The sequence below is a fragment of the Aotus nancymaae genome, unplaced genomic scaffold (assembly GCF_030222135.1).
Source record: "Aotus nancymaae isolate 86718 unplaced genomic scaffold, 86718_ANA_hifiasm-v0.15.2.pri h1tg000020l, whole genome shotgun sequence".
In the NCBI taxonomy this organism is placed as follows: domain Eukaryota; kingdom Metazoa; phylum Chordata; class Mammalia; order Primates; family Aotidae; genus Aotus; species Aotus nancymaae.
Window position 1 is genome coordinate 59,184,958 of NW_026988432.1, and position 22,114 is coordinate 59,207,071.

General features: G+C 41.3%; 1 protein-coding gene across 2 annotated transcripts in view; it reads right to left on the bottom strand.

The window, feature by feature from the left end:
* The window catches only part of LOC105713173 (myomesin-1), a 165,670-nt gene extending 150,669 nt beyond the window's left edge, over positions 1–15,001 (bottom strand). Inside the window, exons 1-2 of one of the 2 annotated variants that reach the window (XM_064379368.1) lie at positions 14,835–15,001; positions 9,603–9,920 (exon numbers count right to left, since the gene is read on the bottom strand). In XM_064379368.1, the coding sequence (XP_064235438.1) occupies positions 9,603–9,892 (290 nt within the window). In that variant the 5' untranslated portion in view covers positions 9,893–9,920; positions 14,835–15,001. The remainder of the gene's footprint in view (positions 1–9,602; positions 9,921–14,834) is intronic. The other variant, XM_064379369.1, reaches the window with a different exon arrangement.
* Positions 15,002–22,114: the final 7,113 nt, after the last annotated feature.

Sequence of the window (22,114 nt, forward strand, 5' to 3'; positions counted from 1 at the left end):
TGAGCCCAGGAAGTGGAGGTTGCAGTGAGCCGAGATGGCACCACTGCACTCCAGCCTAGGCAACAGAGCAAGACCCCATCTCTTAAAAAAAAAAAAAGAAACAAAAGACCAACAAAGTAACTCTGGCATTTCTGCTTTCATAGATATTTCCCTCTGAATTTCTACCATATACGAAGTAATGTGGCTCATCATTTCATTGGTATTTAAATACTGGAAGACAAACCTCAGAGTATTTTATTGATTTTTGTTACCCATGAACTATGAAGCTTTTTTCTTATATATTGTAATTAAAATTTTATTTAGAGAGGAAGAAATAAAGCCATTTCTAAAGGAAAAGAAAGTAAAACCTGGATATATCAGCAGCAATAGAGACAAGTTTCACTATGTTGCCCAGGCTGGTCTCAAACTCCTGGGGTCCAGCAATCCTTCTGCCTTGGCCTCCTCAAGTGTCGGGATTACAGGCATGAGCCACTGTGCCCTGACTATCAGCAGCTTCCTAAGCAAATTTCATTTCCAGTAACCGTCAATTGGCTCAATATTTTTTGTTATTGAGATTCAGCCACTTCAGTCTCCAGATGGATCTGGGTCTCCATACAACGACGGTTACTTCAAGGTGCTTTTTCCAAATACCAGAAAAACACTAACAAAAGAATAAGGCATTTCTTAGCCATGACATGGATGGAATCTGGGAAAATGGGGAACAAGTAGATGGTTTTACTATCATCATTAAATCTTAAAGAGAGTCTCAGAAGATTCACTGTGTGCACAAAATCTCCACAGACCATTTCACAGCCTCCAAACTCCCTGGCTAAGGGTGCTGAGGAGCTCTGGGAGAAATCTGACAGAATTCAGAACTCAGTCATAACCAACAGATCCTCATATCTGGCCCCTGCTCACCACATCCTCTCTTACTGTACATCTGGCCCTGGCTGGACCACAGCATTCGCCTCCTAACTAGGGAACTTGCTTCTGCAACAGCCACAGTAATGCTGTTACCGTTCAGTCAGACAGAGCATGTCGCTATTCTGCTCAAACCTGTCATGGATTCTTTAACTCAGAATATCAACTCCCTTCAATGGTCCACAGGCCCTCCATGATCCATCCTGCCCCACTCATCACCTTTCTGTCATCCTCTCCACCTACACTATCCGCCACCGTCTCATTCACTCGCATGGGCCTCGATGCTGTTCTGTGCTGTAAGGCCTTGCAGTGGCTGCTCCTGATGCCTGGTGTACCTTTTCCCAGATAACCTCATGGCTAACTCTTTGAGCTACTTCATTTCTTTGCTCAGATATCACCTTCTCAACAAGGCCTGACTACCCTCTTGAAAACTCTAAACTGTACTCCTGCCCCACATCCCTGATCTCTCTTACCCTGCTCTACTTTTTTCTTGCTTCCATAACATGTATTACCTTCTGGTATAAAATATAATTCTACTTAATAGAATAGAATTCAATATAATATACTCAATAATTTATCCCAAGCACCCAGAACAGTACTTAGCGCTCAGTAAATATTGATTGAATGAATGAATCATAATGCCTAAACCTGTGCCAGCCACCACACTCAATATCTTACATGATTATCTCTTTTAGACCTCACATGAGGGACAGTCATTTTCCTTGTTTTATAGAATAGATATGTAGAAAATGGCATGAATCTACAGCTAATAGCTGAGATTAGGACACAAAAATGTCCACAAGGCAGATTTCTTTGGTAACACATTTGAAAGCATATTGGGGTGGGAGATGGAACAAGCTTTCAAGTTCCCTGCGCTCTAGGCAGTGTTTAGAGGTCTCTATTTTAAGCATTGGTATCTTCTGTCTAAATTAGAACTGGTTTGAATGTTAGCATGGTCTTCACCAACTCTTTTTTTTTTTTTTTTTTTGAGTGGTTCTGGCAGGTCATCTTGAATCCCTGTTATAATAGAATGAATCCCCTGATTTGCTCTCTCATTTCCCCAGCCCCAGAAAATATGAAGGTTTTTCTCCTTCCTTTACTTCCTTTCTCCCTCCATATGCCATATTTTATACCTCTTGCTTTACATATATATTTTCATGTTTTTTGTTTTTTTTTTGCACCACTAATTAGCTGTGAACCACCATAAGCCACAATTTTTTTTTTTTTTTTTTAAAGAGAAAGAGAGAGAGAATAGGAAGGAGGAAAAAGGAAGAGAAAGAGAGAGAGAGAATGGGGAGGAGGGAGAAGGAAAAAAAAGAGAGAGAGAGAATGGGAGTATTGCTTTCTTGCCCAGGCTAGAATGCAATTTAGTAATGGGTATTGAAAACCTCTTTTATACTGATAATTATACTTAATGATGTAGTCAGGAAGGAATAAGGGAAGAAGATAACAAACAAACAGCCAACCAATATTTAATTTAAACCTATGAAATGCTATGCGATTACTGAGGAGTGATTTACTTCCAATTATATAGTCACCTTTGGAATAGGTGTGAGGTGGTAATGTATGTTTTGTGTATTTGAAGTGGAGAGTTCTATAAATGTTTATTAAGTTTACTTGTTCCGGGTCTGAGTTCAAGTTCTGAATATCCTTGTTAATTTTCTATCTCGTTGATCTATAGAATCGTTAGCTCTTCTTGTTGCATTGATCCTTTTGTCATTATGTAATGTCATTCCTCGCCTCTTTTGATCTTTGTTGCTTTAAAGTCTACTTTATCAGAGGTGAGAATTGCATCTCCTGCTTTTTGTTTATTAGTTTATTTTTACTCTCTGTTTGATTGGTAAATCTTCCTCCTTCTCTCTGAGTCTTTGTGTATTGTTGCATGTAAGATGGGCCCGGATGCAGCATACCGATGGGTTTTGGCTTTTTATCCAATTAAAATATATATAAGTTTAATACCAGCGTTTGATGCTAGCTGGCTGTTTTGCCCATTAGTTGCTGTAAATTTTTTATTGTGTTAAAGTTCTTTGCTTTTTGATATATTTTTGGAAAGGCTGATATTGGTTGTTCCTTTATATGTATAGTGCTTCTTTCAGAAGCTCTTGTAAAGCAGGCCTGGTGGTGGTGAACTCTCTAAGTACTTGTTTGTTCGCAAAAGATTTAATTTTTCCTTCGCTCATAAAGCTTAGTTTGGCTGGATAGGAAATTCTGGGTTGAAAGTTCTTTTCTTTAAGGATGTTAAATATTGGTCCCCACTCTTTTCTGGCTTGTAGGGTTTCTGCTGAGAGATCTGCTGTAAGTCTGATAGGTTTCCCTTTATGGGTAACCTGACCTTTCTCTCTGGCTGCCCTTAGTATTTTCTCCTTCATTTCAACCCTAATAAATCTGGCGATTATGTGCCTTGGGGTTGGTCTTCTTGAAGAATATCTTTGTGGTGTTCTCTGTATTACCTGGAGTTGAATATTACCCTGCCTTGCCAGGTTGGGAAAATTTTCCTGAATGATATCCTGAAGAGTATTTTCCAACTTGGATTCATTCTCTTTATCACATTCAGGTACACCTATCAAACGTAAATTAGGTCTTTTCACATAGTCCCATATTTCCTGGTGACTTTGCTCATTCCTTTTCATCCTTTTTTCTGCATTCTTGTCTTCTCATTTCATTTCACTGAGCTGGTCCTCGACTTCTGATATCCTTCCTTCTGCTTGATCAATTCGACTGTTTAAACTTGTGCATGCTTCGCGAAGTTCTCGTGCTGTGTTTTTCCATCAATTCAGTTATATTCTTCTCTAAATTGTCCATTCTCGTTAACATTTCGTCAAACCTTTTTTCAAGGTTCTTAGTTTCTTTGCATTGGGTTAGAACAAGTTCTTTTAATTCACAGAAGTTTCTTATCACCCACGTTTTGAAACCTGCTTCTGTTATTGGAACACACGTGTAATCTATTAAGCCTTGTTCTGTTACTGATGAGGAATTGTGATCCCCTGTAGAGGGAGAGGCATTCTGATTTTGAGTATTCTCTACCTTTTTACGCTGGTTTCTTCCCTTCATTATATATTTGTCCGTCTGTCGTCTTTATAATTACCGACTTTCTAACTGGGTCTCTGACGTCCAACTTGTTGATTCCCTGCGCCAAAATCTGAGCAATCCACTGAGCCGGCCAAAACAGCGGTGTTAAGATTGATGGTGTTAAGATTGATGGTCCGGAATCTCCGGACTCTGCACCAAGAACTGGCGTGCTAAGGCGCCAGCAAAACCGCCACGCCGGCCACAAGAGTCGCCCTGGCGACCCGTGGAGCTCCTCCACTGGGAATCTCCTGGTCCGTGAGCAACTAATATTCGTCTGAAAGTGTGGCGTCCTCTCGTTCTTTGCGTTTTCACTGGGAGGTACGTGCCCGAGCTGCTAATCATCAGCCATCTTGGATCTCTCTCCGGTCTTCACCAACTCTTGTAGTTTCAAGAGGTTATTATCTGGGCAACATCTGGGAGTGGGGGTGGTCGATCAGTGTGACATAGGGGTAGGCGAGGGACATGGTTTAAAGTTAGGGTGCCCCGGGAAAGCCACTCAAGCCTCAGTGTTTTCAGCCCCAAACTGCTGTCTCTTAGAGTCTTTGCAAATATCTATGTCTGATTTTATGGTGGGTTAAAGTGTCTGTAAGGTCCCGGGCTTAGCATTCATGGACACTCCTTGGATTTTCTTTCTTTGAATTTGTGTCCTTCCATGTACTGTTCCCTGCTCTAAATCTTGGTTATTTTGGTGCTCAGTAGCTTCTCTACAAGAAGGGTACATCAAAGGAAGCACGATGTGAAACTATATAAGACGCTTCAAGGAAAACCCAGTGGTGTATGGTCAAGGGGAGTTGCTGACTGTAACTGGCATCAGGTGCCCGTGGAAAGGGTGGGGACTTGGGTATGACAAGGGTTTGAATAACCACTCTGCTACTTTCTAGTGTAAAGAAGGAAAGTTATTTAATCTCCTTCATTTCCAATTTGCTCATTTATAAAATGGGGATGAAAATTTTAACTATTCAGCGCTGTTGTAAAGACTCAGTGGTATAGAGAATGCAATGCTAAATTATGTCATGGAGGCTAAATTTTATTCTGTTTAGAACAAGACAACAAATGTCTTCCTCAACGGAAGGTTGAGGAATAGCTCTAAATCTTCCCATAACCTAATAAACCTGCTGTGTTCTTCTCTGGTTTTTGTAAGTTATTCATTCTTGTAAGACATTCATTGTAAGTGAATAACTTACATATTCTTATAAGTTATTCATTCTACTTACAAGAATAAGAAAACAATCCTATTTGTATTATTTGCATCTTAATGTATGATCCAGCTTAGTTGCAAGAATGGAGGGTCCCTGCTTTCCATAAAGGTGGTAACCTTTTCTGAAAACATCTGCCTTAGTTCATCCCAAGTCCTTATAACATTGGCATTGGAAAAGAGGTCCTCAGGTCATACGCTAGAGTCTGTTAGTCATTTTTAGATTTCTAGAGCAATGGTTCTGACCTTTGTTGAGTCATGGAGCTCTCTGAGAATCTGATGAAAGCTATAGTCCCTCTCTCCAGAAAAATTCTCACCTGTACATAATTTTGCATATAATTTCAGATCATCTAAGACTACTAAAACCATTCATGGACAGAGGTTAAGAACCCTTGCCTGGCCAGGTGCAGTGGCTCATGCCTGTAATCCCAGCACTTTCGGAAGCCAAGGCTGGTGGATCACGACGTCAGGAGTTCGAGACCAGCCTGACCAACATGGTGAAACCCCATCTCTACTGAAAATACAAAAATCAGCAGGCGTAGTGGCACATGCCTGTAATCGCAGCTACTCAGGAAGCTGAGGCAGGAGAATCACTTGAACCCGAAAGGTGGAGGTTGCAGTGAGCCGAGATTGTGCCACTGCACTCTAGCATGGGAGACAGAGGGAGACTCCATCTCAGAAAAAAAAAAAGACCCTTGCCTAATGGTTGCAAAGTGGTCATAAGTAATACTGCTCCTTTAATCCTGATGATATTTCGTTGATCATTAGCATAAAACAGTAATCTTGTCATTTCAAGAGTTTCTGTTTTCCTAAATTATTATTTTTTTTATTTTTCCCATTGTGACCAAGAACAAAGGCGTTTAGAGTAAGCTGTCCAAAATTTACTTTATAACCCATGGCTTAGGATACAATTGGTAACTGATCTGTGCTGCAGGCGCACTGACGCCAACTAGTCATTGTTCCTAAGACTCACTAAGGTCAGCCAAGTCCTGAGCACATGTAACTCTCCATAGTTTCCACTTTAACCCTGGACATCTAACTACAAAGCACAGCTAAAAATAGACGAAGCCGAGTGCTTAGTACACACCACAGAGGTGCATTTCCAGCCCCAGGCGTTTTAATCAACAACACTGTTCACAACAGAGAGAGTGCTTTCATTTAGCAGGAATAAGTGGCTTCATTTTGAGCAAGCTAAAATACAACCTAAAGGAATTATGAAGACTTTGAAGTGTTCAAAAAATATTATCTGCCCCTGTGTTCTAGGTCTAAAAAGATAAAGAGAAATACTAAAATACCTTCAGGATTGAGTTGGCTTTCTTTGTCTTTCACATCGAATTATTCAAAGATATTAGCATTCTCACCCTCTTGTTTCTAGGTTATCATGTTTCCGCCAAGAAGTTTAAGTTGTTCAAACATAACAAGCCATAAGAAATACCTACTTACTGAAATATATACATAGTAGGAAGGAAAAAGTAATGAGTTTGAACGTAGAAAAATAATTACAGTTCCATTCCCTAGAGAAAGTTTATTATCTAAGGCTCTTTATGGCCAAAATGGCTAAGTCTCCTGAGGATTATATAGAGCAAATGTTTTCATAATAAAATCTGCTCAAAGGTTTAATTACTAATAATATAGTAGATTAGGAATAAATATAAATATTACACATGTGGCTAAAAGGATTTGCATAAAATTAAAATAGTTTTAATATAAAATTTTGCAATAAAGTTGAGAAAATAAAGATCCTTTAAAAATACAAGTTCATAAAACTCTAGATTCTACAGCACTGGGGAAATGAAATAAGTACACAAGGAGTTACATTGACAACTGCATGCCAATGAAAATGCCCATCTTCTATAAACCTAGCACAGAGAGTCCGGGAAAATGGATATTTAAAATGTAATCTTCCTCTATTACACTTACTTTCCTAAATGAGGTTCTTAAGCATATCTGCAGAATGTTTTTTCAGGCAGGAAAACAAATTGAGGCTGTCACATACATATGGTATTAATCCTCCCAACTTTTCTTGGGAAGGCAGTTCGTTGGAAGCAAGTGCTAAAAGAAATGAATTCACCTCAGTAACAGTATTTTCATATGTGCAGCCAATGTGTGATCCTTATGAATATCCCACAGCAAAATATGACCTATGACATTGAGATTGAGAAGTGATCCTGTTCATAGGTTCACTTAACCTAGATGGAATTTCAGAGTGTTGCCATCATACATTCCAGGTAAACCCCACCGGAGTCTGGCTCTGTTACTGAACCCAAAAGAAGCTCCCAGGAGGCCACCATCATCACTGATGAAATGACAGCTGTATCAGATGCTGCTCAAATCCAACAGAGACTTAGGAATTTCTGCCTTTGGAAACATGCTTCACTTCTAGTCATATCAACCACTCCATTATTTTCTCAATAACTTTTTAGATTCCCAGAGAAAACAGCTTTTCCAGTTGCCCTACGAGATATTTTGTAGACTTAAATTTGGTAAGACTGAAATCTATGTTACGTTTATAGCAAAAAATACAACCTATGCCAGATACTTTGGAGAAGAGGATTAGAGGCAGCAGGTGGTTACTGACCACATAGCCCAGAAGTCTATGTTTTGAAGATCAGCAATTTTTTTCTTTGGACTACAGACAGATTTTAAATACGAGTCACACATATCTTGCAAGTGTTTTTTTAATCTCCATGAAATATTTTATTCTGAATATGAAGAAAATAAAACTTGACTTGGACTGAGAAAGTAAATATCTGTCCAACATTCATCAGGCTGAAACAGCAGACACTGTTAAGCCAACTGCAAAGTTAACAGGAAACGATATTTCTCCCAGGGACATTGCTGTTGTAAAGTGTCATGGTAACCTCCTTCTGTGAGTGACTATAGACTCACTGAGAAGCTTTCTTCTCTAATATCAAAGACAATCAGTGAGTTCGCTGTCTAAAATTACATCAGTAAGAATGAAACATCTCACCCTTGCCTGGAGGATCTTAGTTGCTTTACTGAGGCAGAGAAGCAGGCTCAATTTCCACTTCTGGTAAGAAGCCCCAGATAAGAGGCTTGGGAATGCAACAGTCCACATTTATCTTAACTTTATTGTTTCCAAAGAAATAGCACCCAGGGTTCATGTTGCAGACCAGACCTGCATGTAAGCTCCACTCTTCCTAGAATCCTAAAATAACCCTTTTTCCTCTAGTGTTTAGTCTCCTTCATTGCATTGGGTCAATAAACCTAATTTTGTCGGATTACAGGTTGGTTCTTATTATTCTTAGGCTGACTGAGATAGGGCCATGTTTTTATCAAATGCTCGAGCTAAAGAAAATATCTGCTGCATAAATAGTAGTTCCGAATTTTAAACATTTGCTATTAGATATTGAAAAAATATATTTAATAGAATACATCTTTGCAGTATCAGTTCAGTCTCCTGTGCCCTGCGAATTTTAAATTCTATATACCAGCTCTAGGCAGAAACATTCTGAGCATGAGGAAACCCGCTGTGACTACCGAGATGATCTTTTCTGGCCCTGCTGCTGCTAAAGTAACCTGTGGCAAAACTTCTCTGTTTCTAGAAATAGCACAGTTGGTAACAGAAGCAAGACTTGCCCATGAGAATACGAAGCTCTTTGTGAAGCTAAAACAGACAATAAAGAGAAATAGGTAGGCACAGGTCCCAGGTCTCCCAAACAGGGTCTGTCTGCACACCTGGTTGAAATGCAGGGCTGACATAATTGAGAAGTAACTGGGCCGGGTGTGGTGGCTCAAGCCTGTAATCCCAGTACTTTGGAAGGCCGAGGAGGGTGGATCACCTGAGATCAGGAGTTCGACTAGCCTGACCAACATGGAGAAACCCCGTCTCTACTAAAAATACAAAAATTAGCCGGGTGTGGTGGCGCATGCCTGTAATTCCACCTACGTGGGAGGCTGAGGCAGGAGAATCGCTTGAACCCGGAAGACAGAGGTTGCGGTGAGACGAGATCATGCCATGGCACTCCAGCCTGGGTGACAAGAGCGAAACTCTGTCTCAAAAAAAAAAGCAACTGGGAGAAGCCCGTAATCCCAGCACTTTGGGAGGCCGAGGCGTGTGGATCGCCTGAGGTCAGGGGTTCGAAACCAGCCTGGCCAACATGGCGAAACCCTGTTTCTAGTAAAAATACAAAATTAGCCGGGCGTGGTGGCGCATGCCTGTAATCCTAGCTACTTGGGAGGCTGAGGCAGGAGAATCACTTGAACCCGGGAGGCAACAGAGGTTGCAGTGAGCGGAAATCGCGCCGCTGCACTCCAGCCTGGCCAACAAGAGCGAAACTGTCTCAAAAACCCCAAACCAAACAAAACAAAACCAACCAAACAAACAAAAAACAAAACAAAAAAAGAAGTAACTGGGAGGGTCACTTCCAGAGGCACACGCCTCTTCCCGGAGGTTGGAAGCGTGCTTCCGACATACCCATGGGAGGAGCCATAATCGTAGGCTGAGGCCGCCTTCCGACTGACTTCAGAGCTCAGGGCATACTGCGAGGCCTGCTGCTGGAAGGAGGAGGCAGATGCCTGACGGAAGGCCTCGGATTCCTGGCGGTGCGCGGCGGAGGAGCGGCTGCTGTAGGCCGTGGAGCCCTGGGTGTAGATGGCAGAGCGCTTCTTCTCCTGCTGGTAGTGGCTCATGGTGGTGCGGAGGTCCTTGTTGCGGTAGCTGAGATCATAGTGCTGGTGGGACCTCTGGTAAAAAGGCAAAGACATCCTGTGCCCCTTGAGGGAACCGGGCCACCTGAAAGAAGACAACACTTTTTGAGTGAATTATTAAGGAACAAATTCCATAGAACAAGTCATCTAAACCAATCTGTAAAAATCAATACTCTTGGCTGGCTGCGGTGTTTCATACTTGAAATCCCAGCGAGGATCACTTTGGGAGGCCGAGGCGGGTGGATCACGAGGTCAAGAAATCGAGACCATCCTGGTCAACATGGTGAAACCCCGTCTCTACTAAACATAAAAAATTAGCCGAGCATGGTGGTGCGTGCCTGTAGTCCCAGCTACTCGGGAGGCTGAGGCAGGAGAATTGCTTGAACCCAGGAGGCGGAGGTTGCGGTGAGCCGAGATCGTGCCATTGCACTCCAGCCTGGGTAACAACAAGACCGAAACTCCGTCTCAAAAAAAAAAGAAAAAAAAGAAAGAAAAAATTAGCCGGGTGTGGTGTGTGTGTCTGTAGTCCTAGCAACTCCAGAGGCCGAGGCAGGAGGATTGCTTGAGTCCAAGATTTCGAGGCTGCAGTGAGCTGTGATTGACCATTGCACTCAGCTTGGGTGACAAAACAAGACCCTGTCTAAAAAAAAAAATAATATTCTTATGTTTTCCAAAAAGTAAACGGAAAAGGGTATGAAGTTTAGCATAACTAGATATTAAAAAAACTCCACTTCATAGCCCAGATGTGCCACTCCTGTTATTGTACCTTTTTTTTTTTTTTTGAGACACAGTCATGGCTCTTTCACCAGGCTGGAGTGCAGTGGCACGATCTCGGCTCACTGCAACCTCCATCTCCCAAATTCAAGCGATTCCCCTCCCTCAGCCTCCTGAGTAGCTGGGACTATAGGCGCGCCACGACGCCCGGCTAATTTTAGTAGAGACGGGGTTTCACCATGGCCAGGATGGTCTCGATCTCCTGACCTCATGATCAAAGGGTTGGGATTATAGGTGTGAGCCACTGCCCCTGGCCCATGGTATCTTTTTTAAAAAAAATTTGTATCTAGGGGGTCTTGACAAAGTTTTTCTATCCTGGCTATTGTGCTTTTTCTCAGAGTCTTCATAATACATATTTCTAATCTGCCATTTCGTTCTTCATTTGGAACTTCATTTGGGACAATATGGAAGGATAGAGTCATGTGGTGTTCATTCAATAAATAATTAGCAGCACCTACTGTGTGCCTGGCACCATCCAGCCCATGAAATCCAGTAGTGAGGTTGGGCACAGTGGCTCATGCCTGTAATCCCAGTACTTCAGGAGGCCGAGGCAGGCGGATCACTTGAGGTCAGGAGTTCAAGACCAGCCTGGCCAACATAGAGAAACCCCATCTCTACTAAAAATACAAAAATTAGCCAGGCATGGTGGCGGGCACCTGTAGTCCCAGCTACTCTGGTGCTGAGGCAGGAGAATCACTTGAACTCGGAGGTGGAGATTTCGGGAGCCAAGGTCATGCTACTGTACTCCATACTGGGCTCTATCTCAGAACAAAAAAGAAAGACAGAGGTAAACAAAACAAAAAAAAATGACTGTTCTAATCACCTGTACAGAACCATACACTCTACTGCAGGAGAAAGATAATAGAGAAAACAAGTAAGTATGAGATAGGTTAATGTGCCTAATGCTGTAGAGAAAAACAAAGCAGGTAAGAGGGATACATGCAATTTTCAACAGCCTCAGCAGGGATGGCTTTCCTAGAAAGTAACATCTGAGCATGAAACTTTCTGGGGAAGAGTATTACAGATGGAAGACCAGCACAAAGGCACTGAAGAATGAACATGACTACCGTGCTCCAGGAACCACAGACTGGCAGAGGTTCTGGGGGAGGGAGAGGTATAGGAGAGGATGTCAGAGAGGTGAGCTCTATGTGTGGGGGAAGGGCCGGTAGTGTAGGGTCCTATAGGCAGCAGTAAGGACTTCGGCCCTTATTGTGAAAGGGCTGAGAAGCCATTGGAAGACTCTGAGCTGAGACTCATTCTCACTGATGTCTGAAGATGGACTGTGGAGGGACGAGAGTGAAAGCCAGGAGACCCATGAAAGGGCTACGCTGTATCCTCTCAAAATTCCTGTGTTGAAGCCCTAACCTCCAGTACCTCGAAATGTGACCATATTTGGAGATAGGGTCCTTAAAAAGGAAGTTAAGTTAAAATTAGGCCATTAGGGTGAGACCTAATCCTTTATGATGGTGTCCCTATAGGAAAAGAAAACCAAGACCCAGATATGTACATAACAGAGGGAAGACCACATAGAAACACAGGGAGAAGGCCATCTGTGAGCTAACAAGAGACCAGAGAAGAAGCCAACCCAGCTGACACCTTGATGTTGGACTTCTAGCCTCCAAAGTTGCAAGGTAATAATTTCTGATGTTTAAGCCATCCAGTCCATGGGACTTTGCTATGATAGCCCTGGCAAAAGAATACAAAGGCCACTGAAATGGTCCAGGCTACAGGTGACAGGGGTAGCAGTGAAAGTGTGAGAGGTGGTCAAGTTCTGCACAGGTTTTGAAGTTAGAACCAATGGCATTTGCTGAAAGTTCTGAATTAGGATGTGAAAGAAATAGATGACTCCAAGGTTTTCGCCTGAGCAACTGAAAGACAAGTTGCTATTAACTGAGATGGGGAGGAATGTGGGAAAGTATCAATTTGCGGTGGAAGAACAGGAGATTGGTTTCAGTGCTCTACATCTGAGAGGCTGGTAGACCTCCCAGAGGAGATATTTTACGTGGGAAGTTGGATAGGTGACTCTGGAGTGCAGGGGAGAGGTCCAGGATGGAGATCTACATTTGGGAGTCAACAGCATATAGGTGGTATCAAAAGCCAAGAAAACAGACGAGAACTATTATACACAGAAAAGAAAGGCCTAAAACTGGGCCAGGCATGGCGGCTCATGCCTGTAATTCCAGCACTTTGAGAGGCCAAGGCAGGAGGATTTCCTGAGCCCAGGAGTTCGAGTCCAGCCTGGGCAACATGGTAAAATCTTGTCTGTATTATAAAAATATAAGATAAAATAAAATAAAGTCCTAAAACTGAACCCTGGAGTTTGCTAATCTTAAATATAACCTCTCTCAAATCTCACAGACACTTCAAGCAAAGGCATAGTCTCAAACCAGGAAAAAAAATTGTTTGCTCCATAAGGAATATGCAGGCTTCTAGTCTCCCTATGTAAAGAGGCAAGAGAATTGATTCCCAGGGTGGCAGCTGGCACTGTGAGCTTGAGCTAACAGTTCTACTGAAAGTCAAAGGTATGTTTGTTTAGCATAGAGTAGGGAGATGTCACATTGCCTTAGCTTTCTTGAATAGTCTGTCTACTGACAGCGGGCCTATCAGCCAGGTTGACAATCCTGGATGAAGTAATAGTTTTATCAAAGTTCCACCACCAAATGTTTTAATAGTGTAGAATGAATTTTAAAGTGATCTGTTTTCTCCAAATCTCCTTTTTTAAAAAAATTCAAAATGAAGAATGAATCCTTCTTGGTCAAGTTTAAAACTACTTTTTATTTAAACTATTTTAAAAGTCAGCATGTATTCCCTAGAGAAGAAAATCGAGCAAACTTCACTCCAGAAATATTTATCTTAGGGCTCATGGAACATATCAGTCTACATGGCATGTCCTAAGAGAAAAAAATAGCTACCAGCAAGCAACTTTGCTTCAGCCCCTAAATAGATTACTATTTTCTGTTACAAAATATAGAGGATAATTACCATGTCTAATTAATAATTACTAGATGAATGTTGATGAAACAAAGGGGTTAGAAAATGTTAATACAGAATTATGTTAGGCAGTTATAAAGATATTAGAGAAGTTTCTGTTATGATACACACTACATTATAACATGGCACATGTTATTTGAATGATTTTCAAATAAATATAAAGAACCTTGTTATGTGTTGTTATAAACTCAATTCACTCCCCAAATGATTTAAAATGCTATTTTTACAAAATAAAAATTGTAAATGTCTTGCCCCAATACTATTTTTTATTTTATTTTCCCCAAATATATTTATTTTTAATAATAGTTAACGTTCCTCTCACATAGATAGTAGGTTACAAGTAAACAGGGTTTGACTTGAAGTCCACACTGCTGATTATCACAGCCCTGACCTCTGGAACAAAGGTACAACCACCTCCTCTTCATCAAGCAAGTCCTTGAAGTCAACTAAAGCCAGGATTAGCCCCAACACATGACAGCTGGAGTACACTGGGAGAAAGGATGGTTTTAGTCTTTTTTTTCTTTAAGACCTAAATTTTCTTTCTGAAAATAATTTTGAGATTTTAGGAAGAAATACACATTCCATAGCTTTTGATTCCATGAAATACACATTCCATGATACTTTTGTGCAGGCATTAGAGGGCAAAAGGTGGATGAAAACGATTTCCAGAAAGATCACTATGTGGGGCTGTATGTTGCCTCTGAAATATTACTTAACCATTTTGAGGCCAGGAATATCATTGTGCACTCTCACATTTACCCACATTGCATTGTCACAGCAAGATCACTGAATTATCAACTAGTGACCTCAGAGTTCACTTTCCTTCTTTCGGTCTAATTTGTAACCAGGAAGCATTGTATGGCACATGGAGGATTGAAAATGCAGGGCCTCCTGTCTCTCATCCATTCTAGATTTCAACCAAACCTTACTTGGAAAGAGCATTTAACACACGCTTACAGTTCGATCTGAGGCAAATATGACCTCCTTACAGTTCCAGGAACAGGAGCTTAATTTCAGAAGAATACAGTGATGAGAGAGAAGACCCGTGCCAGCCCAACTGGCACCCGGCTGTTCTGCTTTCCCTCCCTGGAGCTTCACTTTCCTATATCTCTGTTATTCTGACATCTCTGAGAAAACTGCTGAGTTCAGAAGCCAGAAAGCAATCACTTACACTGCAGTGCTGCTAAGCTCATAAGCTATCAAGTGCATTCTTCTGCCTCAGTGTCACACTTACCAGTTTCCAAAGGAGTAATGGTGGTGGAAATGTTCCGATGAGGCCGAGGAGCTGGATGAGAGAATGAAAACTCCACCGAGGTTGAATCCAAGAAAATGTTAAGAGGCAGGGCTAAAGACAGGACCCTGGGGGCCAGTTCAAAAATAATGCATGTGGTCAGGCAGTCGAATGTCAGGCCCCACAGCCAGCCTTTTATGGCCAAGAAGGCAGATAAATATAGCAGGAGATGGGGAGGGTAGTCCCAAACCAGGAGGAGGAGAGGGGCACGGGCAGGTAGCTGCCTCAGGAATGTCATTACATAATGCCGATCAATGGGTCGGGCCCGATTAAAGCAAATAGAGGATTTTTATTTGGCAACGAGGTATTTTCATTATCACGTTATCATTAGATAATTTTAAAGCGTAATGGAAAGAGTGGTTTGTGTTAAGAGCTAAAAATAGGTGTAGTAATATGATTCTCAAAATGGACTTCATGGAATTTTAATGCCAAGATATGGTTCTGGGTGTGCTGTTAATAACACATGTACAGTACATTTAAAAGATACAAAGAACTTAAACACATACAGTACATTTAAAAGAAAAAAGAACTTGAAGCTAACTTCCTTGTTTTAAAGGCAAAACAAGGAAGAAATGGGTTACACGTGGTGGCAATTTTTGCCTGACATCAATGTCACTATTTCTCTCATTTCAGGAAAATTTACAAAGTTAAGTCCCAGCTTCAAGACTGATATTTGATTTCCTGTTGATTAACTAAAGCTTTTTGAGATGCAACTCAATGTTTTATCTTTCCTAACTCAGAGTAGGGTCAGTCTTTCTAATAAGATATTCTCTTTCTTTGTTCTTTAAATGGTGTGACCAAGCAAGAGGAGGTAGAACCCGGTGGTGAGAGCCTGTGTTGTGGATTCAGACCAGATCTAGGTCCCACTATACTGATAGCACTTAGTAGCCACATAACCTCTGACAATGTATTTCTCCTTCCTAAGTGTCATGTTTTTTGTCTATAAAATGGGGACAATAATATTCAAATTATAGGATTGCTATGGCGATTAAATGTGATACAGCAGACATAGCACTTAACCTAGTGACAGTCACATAATATAGACTCAATAAATATAAGCTATTATTACTGATAGCAATAATATCAAAGCTCATTGTTAGATTATATGCATTCAGCAGGTTGGTGTTTTGATCTATTGGCCTTATGATCTGACAGTGATATTACATCAACTGAATAAAGATCACTTGTGTCTATTAAATTTTTTTTTTTCTTTTTGAGACAGGGTCTCTCTCTGTTGCCCAGGCTGGAGTGCAGTGGTACAGCTCACTGCAACCTCTGCCTCCCGGGCTCAAGCAATCCTCCCATCTCAGCCTCCCGAGTAACTACAGGCGCTTGCCACCACACCTGGCTAATTTTTTTTTTTAAGTTTTGGTAGAAATTGAGTTTCACCATATTGCCCAGGCTGGTCTCAAACTCCTGGACTGAAGCAATCCACTTGCCTCGGCCTCCCAAAGTGCTGGGATTACAGGCATGAGCCACTGCACCTGGCCCATCATTACTTTCTTGATGATAACTACAGTTAACACTGTTGAGGACCTATCCAGTGCCAGACACTGGGATAGGCAGCTTATATACATGATCCTGCTGAATTCTCGTCGTATCTGGAAGGGACAGCTTCATTACATAGTTGAGGAAAGCAAGGCTTCCAGAAGGGAAGGCATTTGCCAAAGACCACACAGCTGGTAGATAATGGAAATGCAATTCATTCAGAGATATTTGATTCCAAACCCCATGTACTTGTAGTCCTGTATTGCTGTCTCCTCCAGCGACATTTTGTTGATAAGAAACTGGATATTTTGAAATGGCCTTTTAAGTGCAATATGAGTCTTCACTTGTAACAGAGTGTTAGCTTCTGAGCTACTCAAAGTAAATAAAAGAATCTATTCCACCTACTTCTGATCCAGTTACCTGTGAAATTCAACCTGGCATTTCTTCATATACATACATCTGCTCTTAGCGAGCGTGTGGACATTTTAGCTATCTGGAAGCCATAGAAAAATTTTCCAAGTGTTATGTTCCCCAATCATCCATTTGTTCTCTAAACATGCAACAGAATGCAGTGATTCTTCTCAAGTTTTATCCACCAGCCATTAGAATGATTCCTGGTGAACCATTTCTCTAGAGAACATTGGTAAATTGTTCCAAATCTTCTCAAAGCAGGAAAGAGGAAAAATAAAAATATGAGATATAAGTCCTCATAATAATAGCTAATACTTAATGACTATTTGCTACGTTCCAGGAAGTAATACTGTTTTACAATATCTTATTTGATTATCATATGCATGATTATCATGAAAACATTTTATGGATTAAGAAATTGAGATTTACAGCCAGACATGGTGGCTCACACCTGTAATCCCAGCACTTTGAGATGCCAAGGTAGGCAGATTTCTTGAACTCAAGAGTTCAAGACCATCCTCCACAACATGGCGAAACTCCATCTCTACAAAAGTACAAACATTAGCCAGGAGTTGTGGTGTGTGCCTGTAGTCCCACCTACTCAGAAGGCTGAGGTGGGAGAATTGTTTGAGCCTGGGGAGGTTGAGATTGTAGTAAGCCAAGATCGCACCACTGCACTCCAGCCTGAGCAATAGAGTAAGAGAGACTCTGTCTCAAAAAGAAAAAACAAAAAGTTGAGATTGAGAGAGATTAATATCCTTAAAGTCACACAACCTGAATGTGACAGAGGATGAAACACAGGACTGTTCTACACAGAGCATAGCCTCCTCTATATTACACTGTGCTGCCTCTCAACCATCTAACTGTGTGTGTGTGTGTGCGCGCGCGCACATGTATGTTGATAGAAAGCAGCATATGCCAATACTGTCCATTAGAAGGATTAACTGTTACAGAGGAAGAGTTTCATTTATGTTTCTTATGTAACAGATGATAATTTATTAGGTCAAAATGTACTGGCTACAAATATCAATGCATTGAAATATTTACTGAATTTTGATCCTTGTTAAAAATACAAAAATGAGAGAAGTCCAACACACACTATGGAAAACCTAAAATATTATCATTGATTCATTGATACTCAGGATCCCTGTGAAAGGCAGAATTCATTCCAAACAAATGTACAATAAGATTAGACAAAAGAAGCATGAGCTAGACCCAGCAGAATCTCTTAAGTGATCTTTCTGCTGTAGTATCATCTAAATTCAGCCTTTTCTAACAGCAAATTTATCTGAATTACAATTAGCTACATAATAAATTACATATGGTGATGTACTGGATGAAAAAACTAAAGAAGAAAAACTTGGGGTCATATGACTCAATTATTGTAATTTACTTATGATTCCTTTATAGATGTGTATTCTGGGTCAATTACACTTACTCATGATGCCCTTACAGATGTGTAATTATCCGGAAAACTTAATGGAGTGCTAACCAGCTGTTAATTTCAAATTTCCTAGAAAATAATCTAATGTAAAACACTTTTTAAAAAAGCATATGAGTCTGGAAACTTCAGAAAATATTTTCTTCCAGAATTATACCTAGTTTTCAAAAATGGTTTTAAAGTAGATACATGCTCTCTTCAAACTAACTATAAAGGCATTATATTTTTTTTACGTTTGAAGTGATGAGTTTAATTACCAATAGTATATCCTAAAAGCCAAAATAAATGTATGAATTATATTTAGCCACCTAGCAATTTTCCAGCTCATTTTTGTTTTGCAGTAGGCTAGGTAGTTAGTACAAATCTATACATGAGGGAATAGACAAAAGGAACACTCTTGATAAATTAAATATAATGGAAACAAAACTTAAACTCCAACTGAAATGAAGAACATTTTTTCTTACGTTGCTGGTTTTAGTTAACAAAAACTCATGCATCAGTAACATACAAAAATGTCTGAATTTACTCAAGTCAGCTGATAAAGCATTTATTGAAAACCTATAAGACATTAGGCATTGTACTATGTCCTAGCATACAAAAGTGACTAATTCATGCCCTCAAAGTAGCCACTAAAGTGATGGGTTAGAGCCCGTTGTCTTTGTTGGGTAACAAAGATTACATAAGAATATTTATGTTACAATGAGATAGGTGGAATGATGAAATGATGGACACAACACAGAAGGAGCATATGATTAGTTGTGACAGATGCAGAAAGCAAACACAAAAATAATCCCTCTCCTTTAAAAGATAGCGATTAGCCAGTGCGGTGGCTCACGGCTATAATCCCAGCACTTTGGGAGGCCAAAGTCAGCAGATCACTTGAGGTCAGGAGTTTGAGACCAGCCTGGCCAACATGGTGAAACCTCATCTTGGCATGCGACTGTAATTCCAGCTACTCAGGAGGCTGAGGCAGGAGAATTGGTTGAACCTGGGAGGCGGAGGTTGCAATGAGCCAAGATGGCGCCACTACACTCCAGTCTGGGCAATACAGCGAGACTCTATCTCAAAAAAAAGAAAAAGAAAAAAGGGATTAAGGGAGCAAATCTAATGTGCACCTATTATATAAAGCACTATGGTAGATATGGGGAAGCAAAAATGACTGACACTGGCCCCAGAAACAAGGATTTCCAAATTCTAAGCAATATTTCTTCAATGCAGATGCTTTCCATGGAAGGAAAAGCTTAAATAAATTGTTCAGTGAGCTCTTTTGAAAGATGTAAATTTGCTGTATCCTTCTTACCTCACTGTTGCCTAATTTATAGGCAACACTAAAATAAGAAAGATATCATGTTTGGCAGCTGGTCCTGTTTATTGAGTAACTTTGAGGAATCATTTCACCTCTCTGAAGCTCCATTTTCTCATCTGTAAACTAAAGGGCTTAGAGCTAGATGAGCACTAAGGTGCTTTCCAGCTCTAATAACCTGTGCTGTCAATCCACAAAGTAACTGTTCTATTCTTGACTTGCTCATAAGCAGATTAGCAACATTCTGTGTGCAGCAATATGTGGGAAGAATAAAACAAATCCTCCTTGAGCCAAAAAGTCTGCTTCTACCTGCTGGCTCATCTCTGAAGTGGTGTCATTTTATGACTTTAATCCTACTATGCTGAAAATAATCCAGAAAGGTATTTCAGTATGTTATTGTTTCTTTTAAGTCTTTGTGTGTAATGAATAGAGAGGGAGGTAAGCAGAGCGGGTGAGTGTGGGAGTGGCTGGAGGATGGGGCCTTGGACTCTTATTAGAAGCCACATTTCACCTAGTTATTACATGAACTAAATCTAAACTAGGTGAACTGAATCTAAATCTAAAATTAGATCTTTTTTTTGAGACAGAGTCTTGCCCTGTCGCCCAGGCTGGAGTGCAATGTGGCAATCTCACTGCAACTTCCGCCTCCCAGGTTCAAGAGATTCTCCTGCCTTAGTCTCCTGAGTAGCTGGGAGTACAAGCGCCTGCATTGATACCTGGCGAGTTTTTGTATTTTTAGTAGAGATGGGTGTAAGGTTTGTTGGGTTCTTGCCGAGTTTAAATGGAAGAAACTGAGGCCAGCACAAGAAGATCCAATGCAAAGGATTTATTCGGCTCCTGGGCGAGGTTCTGCAGTCCGACAGGAGGGGCCGGAGAAGTCACACAGACTCCTCTCAGACGTGGGGTTTTATAGGGAGTGGAGGTGTTCGATTGGTTGTGGGAGAGCAGGGTGTGGGAAAAACAGGACTGCTATTGGGTAGGCTTACAAGACTTCATTTGCATACAAGACTTGACTGCTATTGGCTTAGAGTTACAAGACTTCGTTTGCATACAAGACTTGACTGCTATTGGCTTAGAGTTACAAGACTTCGTTTGCATATAAGACTTGACTGCTATTGGCTAGGGTTACAAGACCTCATTTGCATTTTTGTGGGGTTTTTTTTTTAAGGGAGAGCTAGACTGTGCGAGGGGGGGAGGTGTCCGAGCTCCCAGTGAGGTGACCAGCCTTACAATGGGGTTTCACCATGTTGGCCAGGCTGGCCTTGAACTTCTGACCTCAAGTGATCCGCCCACTTCAGCCTCCAAAGTTCTGGGATTTACAGGCATGAGCTACCGTGCCTGTCCTAAAATAAGATCTAGTTTGAATGTTGAATGTATCTGGGCAATGGCAAAATTAAGGCCAATATAGTTGACATCTTGCATCAGAATCCACAGGCTGTGAGGGGCCCCTGTGAGCTCCCTTCCCACTTGAGGATAGGTGAAGAAGTGCTGGGCCAAAAGCCCAGTCCTGGAGGAGGGCATGCCTGCCATGGTGCAGAACTGGCAGGTAAGTGGTGGGATAGGGCCTAACCTTTAGTCAGATCCTTTGCAATTACCCTGTCCTCTAGACTAGACTCCAGGAAACGTAATTCCACAGTGGCCTTGGTTTTTGTAAAGTGCTGCACTCATGGTTATGGAAAGGGAATTACTTTTTATTCTTCATTAGTTGCCCGTATTTCTCTCTCTTCTCCTCAATTCCTTCCTGCATCAAAGATGCTTCATTTTGCCCGTATGAACCTTCTTCCCCTATTCACAGGAGAAGGGAGGGAAGCTCTTTATTTGTTGAGGTGCACCTGGCCCTTGGATTGTTGGACGATTGGGTAGAAGCTGATAAAATACTTCCCTACAAGCCAAAGGAGCGGGAGAAGCAAGTGGCCTTTACTGAAGCTCCCAATACAGAGCAAGAGGAGTAATCTTGGCCTCTTCCAGAGCCCCAGATTCCAGAACAAAGGCTTGGCACCTCTCTTCCTAGACTACCCCTTCTGGAGGTGAAGGAGGGGAGACTCAGTATGAATGGGCAGTGTCTTAAATGTTAAATATCTCCAAAGTCCAGCTGAGCCTAGCCATGTTAATATGTTCCAAGGCCATAGAAAGTTGACTGTGGTTATGTTGATCCATACCCTCCTCCCTCCATGCCCCTCCATCCACCACTCTGGTTAATGAAGAATTGTCTGTATGCTACATTATGGCTGAGGACAAAAAGACGGGTCAGGCAGCCAAGGCTGGTTAATCTTTTGGCTTTCCTGTTTCAGGACTTGTCAGGACTCTGACTTAGACAGAAATGTTGCCCTTTCATCATTCACCAATGACTGTCAGTAAATGATGTGTTTGAATTTCCAGAAATATGACACAATTTCAAAATCTTGCATTTTGAGAAGAGAGATGGCCAAGTGTCAGCATATTCTTCACTGCTTTGCCAACCCCCAATCCCCATGTTCCCAAAGGACAACATGAAGACCAGGTGAACACCTGCAGTCACAGTGGGCTACATTACAAAAGAATCATGACTTCAGAGCACCTGAATATTTCATGATGAGCATT